General features: G+C 47.6%; 1 protein-coding gene and 1 long non-coding RNA gene across 2 annotated transcripts; one reads left to right on the top strand and one right to left on the bottom strand.

The window, feature by feature from the left end:
* Nucleotides 1-4,358: 4,358 nt before the first annotated feature.
* NKX2-8 (NK2 homeobox 8) lies at nt 4,359-10,935 on the bottom strand. The gene is made up of 2 exons (XM_081839972.1): nt 10,480-10,935; nt 4,359-5,778 (listed from the first exon to the last, which is right to left on the bottom strand). The coding sequence occupies exons 1-2, from the start codon at nt 10,631-10,633 to the stop codon at nt 5,237-5,239; spliced, it is 696 nt and encodes a 231-aa protein (XP_081696098.1). The 5' UTR covers nt 10,634-10,935; the 3' UTR covers nt 4,359-5,236.
* Nucleotides 5,787-9,953, top strand: LOC309329251. The gene is made up of 2 exons (XR_014151058.1): nt 5,787-7,625; nt 7,892-9,953. It is a non-coding gene; the product is annotated as an uncharacterized lncRNA (long non-coding RNA).
* Nucleotides 10,936-13,231: the final 2,296 nt, after the last annotated feature.

The following is a 13,231-nucleotide window of genomic DNA, read 5'->3' as shown; positions in this document are numbered from 1 at the left end:
TGACGTATGATGTATATGTGTATTTTAGAAATTAAGACTGCATTTATGTGGAAGGAAGGGCCAATCTGTGACCTGGCTGAGACTAAAAGCAGTAAGGAACTTAAACCTCCCAAGTGGATCATTCCTATAGAAGATATAACGTGTGACCCAACTTACCCATGTTGACAGGCACCTCTTTGAGCTGGTTCACACATGCATATATTTTTAAACTTAATTAGTGGAATTTTCAGTGATGATGGGTGTGTGCAGTGCTTTTTCCCCAGGGGTACACATACCCCTAAAATTTTTGTTTGGCCTCGTTGAGGGGCAGTATTTCAGTATGAGTAGGGAAATGAAAGCATCCCCAAACATATATATATATTTAAGAAAATAAGCACTGTGTGTGTGTGTTAGTGTGCAAATAAGCCATCCCAGATTGCACACCAGCACAAAGACTTCTCCCTCCTCCTTACTTGCAGTACTTTTCAATGGAGGCAGTTCCCACATCCCACTGCCCAAGGATAGAGAAATCAGGTGATAAGACCTGGGTTTTTGAATGACTTAACTCCCCCCCCCCCCGCCGCCCTTCTTCGTACGGTTGCACTGGTTCAGGCATTCATTTCATCTTCCAGAGAACCTTTGCCAGATATTGAGCCTAGGACCTTCTGTATTGAAAGCAGATAAGCTACAGGCCTTTTATGGAGACTGGGCACATGGGCTCCCCAGTGCTAAACTAATAACAGAGGGCTCGAAGCAGGGTGAGGACAGTTACCACTGAAACAAACTTGCAAGATGCGAGCGGGGCAGTGGCTGTGCCACATTTATTTCAGCAGGAGATACTTCCAAAGAATTTCTGTTTGGATCCATCTGCTGCCACTTTCATAAATATTATTTTTTTGGGAGAATGTTTCGTGAAGTATGCAAAGCTGTTTTTGTTGTTTGAATAACGCAGAGGATTGCTTACCGTAAAAACCAATTTGGGGGGAGGTGGGGGGGGAATAAGTGCCAGGTTATATTCAGGAGTTCAACAAAGCCTAAGTAAGGCTTAAATGAAGAGTTAACATGCAAATTAGCTTCCAGTCTATCTTCTACAAAGTCTATTGCTAGAAGTCGCAGCCCCTCCCCCACCCAATCATTTGTTATAAAGGCTTTTTTATGATACAAATTTGATAATCTCCCTTCCATGTTGGCATCGTTCTAATTTGCCTTGTAAGCCCATAAAATTCGGGCTCTTTGTCTCCCCTGAAGGCCACAAGGTTTTCAAAGATACCATTGTGCCGCCTAAAACCTATAAAATTGTCACTAGGGACTGATTAAACAGTCCTGAATTGAAACAGTGCGGGATTTTTTGTCTTGGTCCCTTTCAGGCATGACAATGCCCTTTTCAACTCCGGAGACAAAAGGGGGTTTAAGGGAGCGATTCTCTGGGAGATTCTTCGGAGATAACCCCAACCATATGGAAGACAAGGTGGCCAGCAGCTGAGACAAAAAAACAGGTGACAACAAGGACTGTCCACCCCAACCCCCAACCCCGGAAACAAGAGGCTGGACCCGAATATCCTTCTGCTCCCCACTCAGATGTCTTCTTGAAACCACCACCCACGGAGCTGGGCATCACACAATGACCCCCGGCCCTCCACAACAATGGGACTGAGAAGGCCCACTGCAGCCAAAGGCACACACACACACACACACACAGAGAGAGAGAGAGAGAGAGAGAGAGAGAGAGAGAGAGAGAGAGAGAGAGAGAGAGGCGGGGGGAGGTTGCTTTGTGGTCGACCCACCAATCAATGCCCAGAGAATTTGATCCTGCGCCAAGACGAGGGATGGTCTGGTTGATAGCCTCAAAAGCAAGAGGTGCGCTTAATAGAGAAGAGTCCATTTTCAGATGAGCTGTTTTAAGGAAAGAGACACACCCGGGCAAACGTCCTTCTTTGGCACCAGTCTTGGTGGGAAGTGAAGCCCTCCTCCTCCTCCTCCTCCTCCTCCTCCTCCTCCTCCTCCTCCTTCTTCTTCTTCTTCTTCTTCTTCTTCTTCTTCTTCTTCTTCTTCTTCTTCCTCATCTATTTATATGCCACTTAAGGCCAAGGCCGTCTCTAAGCAGTTTACAAAAAAAACAACACATTGTAAACACACAAACACGCATGCACAAGTAGCAGTAAAGCTGAAAAACGAAAAACTAGAATACCCAAATAAAAAAAAATCATTAAAAAGTAAAAGCAGCCGCACATTGTGAAAACAACTAAAGAGTCAAGGTTCCATCTAGAAACCATTCCTCCTAAAGGAGTGGGTCAGTAATATTTCTCCTAGTATAACATAGAGCAGACCCCCCCCTTTCCCTCAGCTTAAGAAGCCATCCAGCCAAACCAAAGGGTCGATAATATTCCTCTTAATTGGCGTTCGAGAGAATGCGCACAACTCCCATCTCCCTACCTCCACAGCCAGGTAGCCAAGAGAAGCGAGGAAGGACCACACCACCACTTTCGAACTCCGCAGAAGGCGAGAGATACGGAGGTCAGAGGACCAGTTCAAAATCCAACCTGCACTGTTTGCACTAGAATTTCAATTCTTCCGCCCAACGCCAGATTACTTCCCTCTGCTATCACGATTGAGATTATGCTGCTTGCCAATGAAAGAGATACCAGGTTCCCATCCTAAAATCATTTAAAAGAGCCTGGAAATACGCAAAGAAATTTTTTTAAAAAATAAAAATCCTGCCTTTCATCTCAGTTTATAAAAGTTGAGAAACTTCGACGGGCTCGGTTTAAGTCTTCATTCTTATCACATTGCGGCTGACAATGAGGGAACACTAGAAAATCGCTCGGTCAACCCCCCACGCACTGCGAGCCAATTAGACAGTGAAAATGCGCGCAATTGTCACAAAACAGCATCGCGAAAACAAGTCAGAGCCGGTTTCTTTCCTGTCGTAAGAGTTGCTTGGAAAATATATATACATTCTCGATACTGTCACAAGGACAGCATCAAATCAAATGAAAGAATCGATCAAGGGAGGTGGCAGAATATTAGCAGGGCTGTGCAATAATGACTCCAATGGTACTGCTGCTGCTGTTACTACTACTCCTCAGCTTGCATATATGCACGTTTTATTGTGCGATAAGAAAGGGAGGCATTTTTCAGAAAGCTTGGAGGAAACCAGCTGTTTTAGGTTCCATTCCAAAGAAAAGGGTCCGGGGCAAAGTTCCGCTTTTAGGCTATATAATGCTCCCTTTCCCAGTTTCTGAACGCAACGCTTTGAAATAAATATATCCTATTTTTTTGATACGTTTCTTATAAATCCGGCCAAAGTTAACTTGTATTTCAGCGCGAGATATTGGAGCACGTGCGAAACTGCAGTTGAAGCAAATGGATTTTTCGAAGCCAGCGGTGTCCATGTAATTGGGCCTTAAGTATTAGTTCACCATGTAAATTCTGGGTACAGTCATTGACTGTAACTATATATAATTAGGGCAAACATTTAGTTCAGAGCATCCGTCTTCCTGTACACATTCGTATGGTAAATTTAATGGCAATCACATTGATCAATGTAGCTTTGCATTAATAGGACGAGATGGTGGTATTCAAATATGGCATTTGCCAGATCGCAGACTGTGGAACTCTCTCTCTCTCTCTCTCTCTCCCTCTCTGTGTGTGTGTGTGTGTTGCTTTCCTACCCGAAGGGGTCCTAGCCTTGCAAACAGTCCTAGAAGCCCATATGCAGGAAAGCACCCCAGAGAGAGGGGGGAGGGGTCAAGCATCTCCCTAACAGCTTGTCACTTGACAGTCACTCTTTCCGGTGTAAATTGCCCCTTCGACATAAATGCAGGCAAGCAATTCGACCTTCTGAGCGTTTACAGGCTTGCGAACCCCGCGAACTCCAGCGGGACTGATTTTAATCCCATAATTCCAAATGACCAGGCAACGGCACCCAAAAGATATTTAAAAGGGAACTTAGTGGGATCCTTCCAGAAGGGAAGAGATCTTGGTCGCTCCCAAACACCAGTTTATTGGATCATTCGGCCTTGATTTTTGTGTGCGCAACTTTTGCGAGAAGAGGACTAGGGCTATTTATTGAGCCTTTGTTCTGATTTGTTTGCTGGTAATATGAAGTTTGGCCAAGCAACTGTTAGCCCCGCACTTTCCACTGCATTCTCCTCCCCCCCCTCCCCCGCCGCCCCCCGCCTCCACTTTCCTTATCCCCCGAAGTCCGATCTTTTGCGGGGAGGGAGTTTGTAGCACCAATTAACTTTAAGAGGCCAACCTGAATTTGCAGGCATGGTCCCATTAGAAATAGTGAATGATATGGGACTTCTGGGATCGCAAGCGCTCGCGTCTTGGGATGCCGGCCTCTTCTGCCAAAAAGACACGGATCCCGAGGGTGGTTTTTGTTTGCCAACAATCCGGTTTATTGATCAGGGTAAGAAAGTTCTATTTGAAAATCAACTATGTCTGATACAAGTAACTCACTGTTCGTTTTGTTTAGAATGAAACTCAACCACCTTCTTTTTTTTAAAAAAAGCAACTATGTTTTCGGCCAACTTTCTAAAACAAAAGGCCAAAAACAGGGTTAGGGCGAGACGATCAAGGTTAGCTACGGCAGGCATTCCGATCCCCACAACATTGACAGGGAAGTCCCGTTGAATTCTGTTCTTTTCCAGGATCCGAAGCACCCCTCCCACACTTCTGTCTATTAATCCGGAACAACTACCATTCGTGGCTTTGCTACTCACAATCGTTCATGAGGGCTGCCATCCCATTTCACTGATAACAATGGGTATATTTTCCCATATTTTCCCGACCCCTTACTGTGAACACTGTGTGTGTGTGTGTGTGTGTGTGTGTGTGTGTGTGTGTGTTGAAGGGAAATTAACCCGGGTTGGGCGATCTTAACTTTGCACCCTTCCTTCTATACGTGTTCCTATCTGCCAATCCTCTCTAACCCCCAGGAAGAGTGAGTAGGATTTGCATCTTCGAGATCCCACGGTTACTTCCGCGTAAAGATAATTTGGCGGGGGCGGGAGAGAGGATTGGGCCCACTTCCCTTGGTAGCAAGCTGCTGGGGATTTGAAGTCTGGGTTTTCCTTTCTTACTGGTTGGGATCCGCGGCTCATTTTACTCTAAAGTAGTACTATCCAAGCCAATGCCTCGCGAGATGAAGGCACCAGTCCAAGGCGTCGCCCCAGGGCAGGCGGGGTCCAGTGAGTGTGTGTCTCTTTCTCTCTGTCCTTCTGGCAACCTGTCCGCGTCCTCGGCGCCTTCCTCACCCCCAGTTCCAGGAGACAAGGGCCGGGGGCGCTAAGTGCTGGTAGGCGGGGAAGAGGCTTAGCGAGGCGGCCTGCGGGAAAGCCGGGTAGCCCTGGAGGCCGAGCGCGTTCTGGGCGCCGCCGTAGTCCTGCGCCGCGCCGCTGCAGCTCTGGCACGCCTTGCCTTCGCGCACCAACACGGGCACCGCCACCCTGCGCAAGAGAGGCGCCGCCACCGCCGCCGCCGCTCCTCCGGCGCCGGCTCCTTCCCCGGCGCGCTCTCCTCCGGCGCCGCTGCCTTTTGCGCGCTTCATCTTGTAGCGGTGGTTCTGGAACCAGATCTTGACCTGGGTGGGCGTCAGGCGCAGCAAGTGCGCTAGCTGCTCCCGCTCGGGCGCAGACAGGTAGCGCTGCTGACGGAAGCGCCGCTCCAGCGCCAGAGTCTGCGCCTTGGAGAAGAGCACTCTGCGCTTCTTCTTCTTCTCGTCGTCGTCCTCGTCCGCTCGCGTCGAGGCGGCGGCCGGCCGCGATCTGCTCTCGGGGCCGCTCTCGTCCGAAGCTGCGGGGCAAGACAAGGGTTGGGGAGGAAAGGAGACAAGGCAGGCGCGTTAGATCCCTTTTCGTGGTTATCATTTGTTTATTTACCGCTGCAAAGGGACGCATGTAAGCGAGGATTAGGAAATTCCGGAAGACTGAAAGCGCGGTCGAAACATCATCAACATCATCAATGAAATACAGTTGTACCTCGGGTTAAGAACTTAATTCGTTCCGGAGGTCCGTTCTTAACCTGAAACTGTTCTTAACCTGAAGCACCACTTTAGCTAATGGGGCCTCCCACTGCCGTTCTCATCCTGAAGCAAAGTTCTTAACCCGAGGTAATATTTCTGGGTTAGCGGAGTCTGTTACCTGAAGCGTATGTAACCTGAAGCGCCTGTAACCCGAGGTACCACTGTACTGTTCAATGGATCCGGCATATAGGTTAGGTCTGAATGGTACATTATGCTGTGTTTGTGGAGAAAGAGGGCATGGGGAAGAGCCTGCTGGATCAGGCCCATGGCAGCATCCTGCTCTCACAGTGGGAAACCAAATGCCTGTAGAAAACTCCTAAGCAGTTGTTCAGCCCAAGAGTACTCTCACCTCTGTGGTTTACAGCAACAGGCATTCAGAAACATAGTCCTCATGGCTAGGAGCCCTTGATAGCCCTCTCCTCCACGAATCTGTCCAATCCTGTCTTAAAGCCATCCAAGTTGGGGGCTGTCACTGCCTCCTGTGGGGGTGAGCTCCATAGTTTAACTGTGCGCTGCGTGAAGAAGCACTTTCTTTTACCTGATATGTGTATTTCTAGAATATATAGCTATACCCACACACAAAATGCAGAAATAAATCTGCCCAGCCACCCGTAGATCCATTTTCTCTGGAGATCCGACAAAGCCGAAGCCGAACGAACCGAAACGGTAGCGCTTTTATTTGGGCGCACTGTAACCTTTTTATTTGGACAGGGCTTTGATGGTGGTTCGGGTAGGATTTACACAGGGACGCACGAAGTTGCTTTATACTAAATCAAACCATCGGTCCCATCCACGGGAGTAGCTCTCCAGGGTTTCCCAAGGGAGACATCCCCAACCTTGCCTAGAGATGACTCTGGGAATTCTCATCCGCCTCATCTTGATTTTTAAATGTGGCTATTTTAGGCATAGTTTTATGTTTTGTTGCCAGCCAACAACACTGGAGACTGACGTGAACTGGTCTCCTGGAGCACCAATCCGCTTCTGCAAGAACCTCCGACAGGAACAGGAGCAGCGCTAGGACGCGGGAGAAGTTGCGCAGCCGAAACCGCCTTCCTGTGGTTTGCGTTGAGAAGACAGCGATACCGCTTCTGTGTCGCGCGAGTTAAGCGCGAGACTGCGGGCAAGATTTCCTTTCAGCTATCATCTTGATGAAATATTGTTCTTATCTTACCCTGTCTATTGGAAGAGTTTTAGAATAGCGAATATCTCCCCTTGATTTCAGTGAGCTCCAGCCAGTCCTTTTACGAAATATTAATTGTACAATTGTAGAAATGGGTTTGTGGCTTTTAGCTCGCTGAGTTCCTAATCTTTTGCGTTTTATCTTATTTTTTAAAATCATACTTGGGCAGCTGGAGCGCTTGATAAAGCTGCAAAACAGTAAATAACAATGATTGGTGCATTTGGTGGTTTGTAGGGTGCGTATATATGTATGTGAGTGAGTGAGTGAGTGTGAGAAAAGAACAAGAAAAGTGAGAGGTAGACATTTATCGGATGCCCAAAAATCTATTAAACTTTCTCATCCTTCTTATTGCCTCTCCCATACACACACACGCCCAACTACAAGGGCTCAACATCTATTTTAAAGTACCCTTTTGTATGCGCCGTCTCCAAGCGTAAGGTTAGATCAAGAGATCTCCCGGAAGCCCCCCAAGCAGCCGCTCGCCTTAATAAGCTAAAAGAAGAGAAGATGCGGCTGAGCGCATTTGTTATCCTAAGCATGGATGGTGGGTGGGTATGTGGAAGTGATATTCCTGGTGGATTTACTAATGGCAAAAGGGTGTGCTTTGGTTATATGGTGCGTGAGAAATGCTTCTAGAAACCAATGGGTCTGTCTTCCTTCTGTCTTTCTGTGACAAGAATCTCTCCCCACCTCCTCTCATTCAGGAGCCGCTTAGCTGCGAAGGGACCAGCTCTCATCGAAGTGGTGGATGGAAAAAATCGGAATGGAGGCGCATCAGCAAGAATACCTGCCAGGGTTTTTATGACCAAGGGCCATTGCCTCCGGAAGACCCCACTAGGAAGCCCTGGGGCGCACCATTTTCCTAAGAAGCGTTTTGGAAGACTGAGCTGGGTTATTAGGATTTTAAATAAGCTAGTACACGTTGTGAATTACTCTGTCTGTAAATGGACTCGTACTCGTTTGTGTATTTCCTTAATTCAGTGCCGGAGATTTAAGATGCAAGACGTTCCTGTTCCACCATAGGAAGGGTCCTTAGATGTCCAAGAACTGCTACTCCGCTTCTGGAAAGACTGGGCCAAACGGGAAGCATCTTCTGGAGCGACAGACTGTTGTATTTAACCAGGGGATCTGCTTTTGGTGAAAGCAGAGCCGAGGCCTGGAAAACGACCCACTACTCTCCTCATCTTGAATACAAGGGAGCTTGAACTATTGGCAAGACGACCGGAAACAAGTTGACTTGGACTTAAGCTGCGTACACAACATCCATTTCTAGCACACCGACCCACCCAAATAATTCCGGCAACTATACTTTACTCCTCATAGAGCTGCAATTCTCGGCATCCTTAGCAAGCTACAGTTCCCAGGATTAATGGGGTATGTGTGCTTTAAAGGTTTAGCGGGCACACAGCCTGTAAACCCATCTGCTCTCAGTGGGACCAAAGCTACTTCCATCGAAGGTCGCAATCTTGGGCGCGTTTACTTGGGAGTCTCTTCGCATCCAGGGGAACTTAATTCTGAGCACAGGATCGGACTGAAGGGCAGCCTGAAAAGGCTATTGGGGGGTCGTAGGGAGGGGGAGCTTATATTTTACAAGGCTGCAGGCAGCACGATTCGGCAGGAGTGAGGCTTGTAGGTGTGGATTTCATTAAGTCCGCCCCCCTCATTTTCCTTGATGGAACATTTCTCCAAACCTCACTGGGATGGAAGCAAAAATCACTGCCTAGCCAGCCCAAATTAAGCTCTGTCCCATTGATGTCAAAGGGAAATCAAAACACGTGGCTACATCTCCCACGGAAATCAAATGGACTTTCTTTTTTTTATTAAAAAAAAAAAACCCTTAAGTGTGGCTGGATTTTACCCATAACTTGGTTAGCATTCAGCTGGAGTTCAGACCAATGGGTCCTGAATCCAAGCGCTGGAATTTATTGAGCTTCGAACAAATATGCATCGATGGATGGATGAGTCAGATCATCTTTGACTATTATATTACCATCATGATCTAAGCCATGGATTCTGTAGAAAGGCTGGAATTTGGTACATGCGTACATACTAACTACCACAGAAATAGACTACAGTGCTTTAAGAGCCATTACTTGGAAGCAGAAATCGGTGGTGAGGGAAGGGGAGGGAAAGACAGACCGTAGAGATCAGCTATGATGAGGAAATTGCCCAGGGATACACTGAAGCGTGTTTTGTAATTAAACAAACTGAGCCCCTCGGGGGGGAAACTACAAAAGACAGCCACGGATCTAATCTTGTGGCCCAGCAATACAAGCATATTCTACATTATAATTACTTCAGTAATATTAACTAATTACAGCAACTGTAGTATAGATTGTATACTGCGCTGAGTTTGGATTCTTATTTTTATCTACAGAGAATGTTTTGATTTTCCATAAGGTGGGAAATATCTCTATGAAGTCTGTTTCCCTGCCTCTAAACAATTATAAAAAACTATGAATAGAGATCTATTATTATTATTTTTTTTTTAAAAAAGACTATAGAATCATATATTATATATTTGCCAACATCTTCATCTAGGCACACGTTCATTCAATGGAATTTTCTGGCTGAGGAAGTGTCCTTAAATTCGTATGGTACATTTTCTGTAGAAAACGGTAGATATATAAACGGCAAAGCATTAATAGTCGAGGTAAAAGGCACCGTCAAGAAACAAAAAATAGCCCTACATGTGAAGTCGTAATAGTTTTAGTATATAATATGTGACCAATTAGTAAATACATATTATATTAATATATGAACAGACGCATATGTGTCCATCTTGAAGATGTCAGCGCGGAGGAGACAATACCTAAGCTGGACCATTCCTAAACACAAAGGCTACTACAGGGATCTCACGGTTTTGCCTGGAGTAAGCTTTATGATAGGAAGAAATGTATTTCTGCCTTGCTTTGAGTAACGAGTGTGTGGGCGTCCCTGGGTCCGTGTACACACACCTGTGTACACGAGGGATATGTATGAAAGTCAAATATGACACCTCTCGCTCAATATCTCCTCAATGCACAGCGTTATCGATTTCCCTTCGGTGGGGTGGGTGGGTTCTCCCCTCTCTGCCGCACGTACACACCTTTCCATCATCTCTGCCCAGCAATATTGTTGGGGTTCAATATTCCTCCGCCCATTATCTCTGGGTGACCACTACGTCCCCGTTATCTCCCCGCCTGTTACATCTTCCTCTAAGATGGTGGTCGCCTTTATTTTCTCCCTCCCTCTTCCCCGGATCTCCCCCAAGCCCTTCATCCCTTTGCGATCTCCGCCGCCCCCCACTCACACAGATACTGGCTCCTGTCCGTTTCCATCCATTCCCGGTACAGGGAGCGGCCGTATCCCTCGCTGGGGTCCTGCTCCTTGCCTCCGCCGCCTTCCGGCTCGGGTAAATCCAAAAGGCTCCGCACCGTGAAGCTGATCCTGCCCACGGTAGTCATGGCAGAGATGCCCGCCGCCGCCGCCGCCTCTTAGTCAGTCCTCGGCAGGGGCGGTGATGGGCAGGCTAAGGCGAGGAGAGCGCAGCTACTGGGTGCCGGGAAGACTCGGCCGGAGGCTCATCCCTGCTTCCCCTCCGGCGAGAGATTAGTGTCGCTTACCGAGGGGGCTCCTGTTTATATCAACAGTCCTCCTCCCCAGCGTCAACACAGGCTGCTTTCAAACCGTCCCTGTCTATGGGATGCTAAGTACCTGAATTAGTCAAGTGCTCAAGCTCTAATGGGGAGTAAGGGCAACCTCACCCCCCCCCCCGCACGCACACACACGCACGCAGCCCCCTACCCATCCCCCCTCCTCTCCCCACCCCCCACAGAATCACCCCTCCCCAAAGCCAGCAGGAAGCAGCTTTCAGTGTTACAGATTCTGTCTGATTAGGCCAAAGTGGGGACAGATAATGGTAATTGTTCGCCGTGAATAACATCTTGGGTGGTATGCGGGGACCAGCAGCCGCCCTCGCCAGCCCCTCCGCCCTTCTGTGAGCACACAAAGTGAATCCTCGCAGGGACATCCGCAGCGCTTGTCCGGGGCTCGCTTGCTTTTCGCCTCGAGCCCTCCCTCGCTCCTCAGCCTTTTCACGAGAATGCAGGAATTTATTCATTGTTTGTTTTCTTCTCCCGGTTTGGGAACCACTTCGGGGGCACAGCTACCCAGGATTCAGTCTCAATGGGTCCCCTTCTCTTCTTTTGCAGAGGGTGCGTAGAGCTTTCCTTCGTGCCTCAAACATCCAGGGGCGTACCCCGCGGGAACAGCCTCTTGAGTCCCTCTCCGCCCAACGCCAGGGAGGCACCAGCGTGGCTGAGCTTCCCAGGTCGTGAAAACGCTTTCCCAGGAAGCCCGTTCCGTCAGTGGGACCGGGGTCCTATTTCCAAAGAGTATGGCAGACTCCTAGCTCGACCCATCATCTTGTGGAGGCCAAACCATAGAATCATAGAATTATGGAGTTGGGAAGGACCATGAGGGTCATCTGCGCCAAACCATTGATTTCTGCATTCCAAAGGTGTGAGCCTTCCTTGCAGCCAAGTTAGCGAAGGGCTACAGTTCAGTGGAAAAGAAAAGGCTCTGCATGCTGTCGATTCTGGGTTCAATCTCCAGCATCTCTAGGTAGAGGTGGAATGACTTCTGATCCTAACCTTGAAGAGTCACTTCCTACCAGTGCAGGAGATGGACCACAAAGCAACTTCCTGCAAACCTGCAAAAGGAAAAGAAAGAAAGGATCGTTTCGCCATGTTGTTGTTATTTCAAAACTCAAAGACAGCATTCCTAAGCACACTTACTTGAAACTAACTTATATTGAAAGCTGTAGGGATAGGTGTTAATCACAGAGGGCTTCAGAAGTTCTTGTGCACACAGATCATACACATTCCATGGTGTTAAACTGGAGTAAGCAGGGGTGGGGAACACCTTGACCTCCAGCTGTTGTGTGACCACAGCCACCATCATCCCTAGTCACTGGTAGTGATGGTTGGGGCTGATGGGAGCTGGACTCCAACAACATATGGTGGGGCCCTGGATTCTCCACATCTGCTTTAGAGTGGTTGGTATTGGAACCAGTGAGACTCATTTTGGGTTGGGTTGACAGCAGTGTTCCCAGAAGGTGGAGTTATTCCACTCCTGCCTGGGTGGGGGGAACAGTGTAGAAGGGATATTTGGATCTATTTTCAAGTTATTTCAATCCAGTGACATAAGCTCATGTCACCCCCTCATCCTCACATAACACAACTGAAGTAAAAACTGTGGGAGTGTTGTGGGTAGCAGGAGAGGATATATTGATTAATATTATCCTTCCTGACTCGCGCTAGCAAGTTTCTTTATGCAGCAGAGTGCATTCCCCCTTTTACACAGCAAGAAGGCTGGTTGCAGACTCATGTGAGTCTCTTAAAATAATAAGTGATTCAATCTGGCTTCCCCAGATTGAGATCTGTTCTATTATTCCTGGTAAGACCCCTTTTATCCCTCCTAAAAGAATAAAGACACAACAGTCTTATTCGTAAGTAACAAAAAGTAGTTTTACTCACGATCAGGCAGAGCACAGTGTGATCCCTGAAGGCAGGCTTTAGGCTTAAAGTTACAAATATGTACAAACAGGTTTACCCCATATGGGACATAACCTAGGGACTGCTGGCTAACAGCCAGCAGTGCAGTCCAGGTGAATCAGGAAGCAGACAGGATGAAAAAGAAGAAAGGAGGTGGCTACGTGACTTGGCCTTTTACCAGGTCTGGAAAGGTCATACCCACCTACTAGTTGTGGGAATGTTCAGGGTGGCAGGAGAGGATATTTTGTTTATTAATATCCTTCCTAACTTGCGCCAGCAAGTTCCTTTACTTAGCAGAGTTTACATTCCCTTTTTACATGCATAGCAGATAGCTGGTTGCAGGCTTGTGTAAGCCTCTCACTAGTATACAATTCAGTATGTCTTCAGATTGAATTATACATTCCTGGTAAATTCCCTTTAATCCCCTTAAAAGAATAAAGACGCGACAAACTTATGCAAACGCAATAAAAGAAGTTTACTTACATCAGTTCACAGTTGAATCCCTGC

This window comes from Podarcis erhardii (assembly GCF_964252035.2).
Source record: "Podarcis erhardii genome assembly, chromosome: 1".
Lineage (NCBI taxonomy): Eukaryota > Metazoa > Chordata > Lepidosauria > Squamata > Lacertidae > Podarcis > Podarcis erhardii.
The sequence above is the reverse complement of the archived record's forward strand: the minus strand, read 5'-3'. Positions and strand labels throughout refer to the sequence as shown.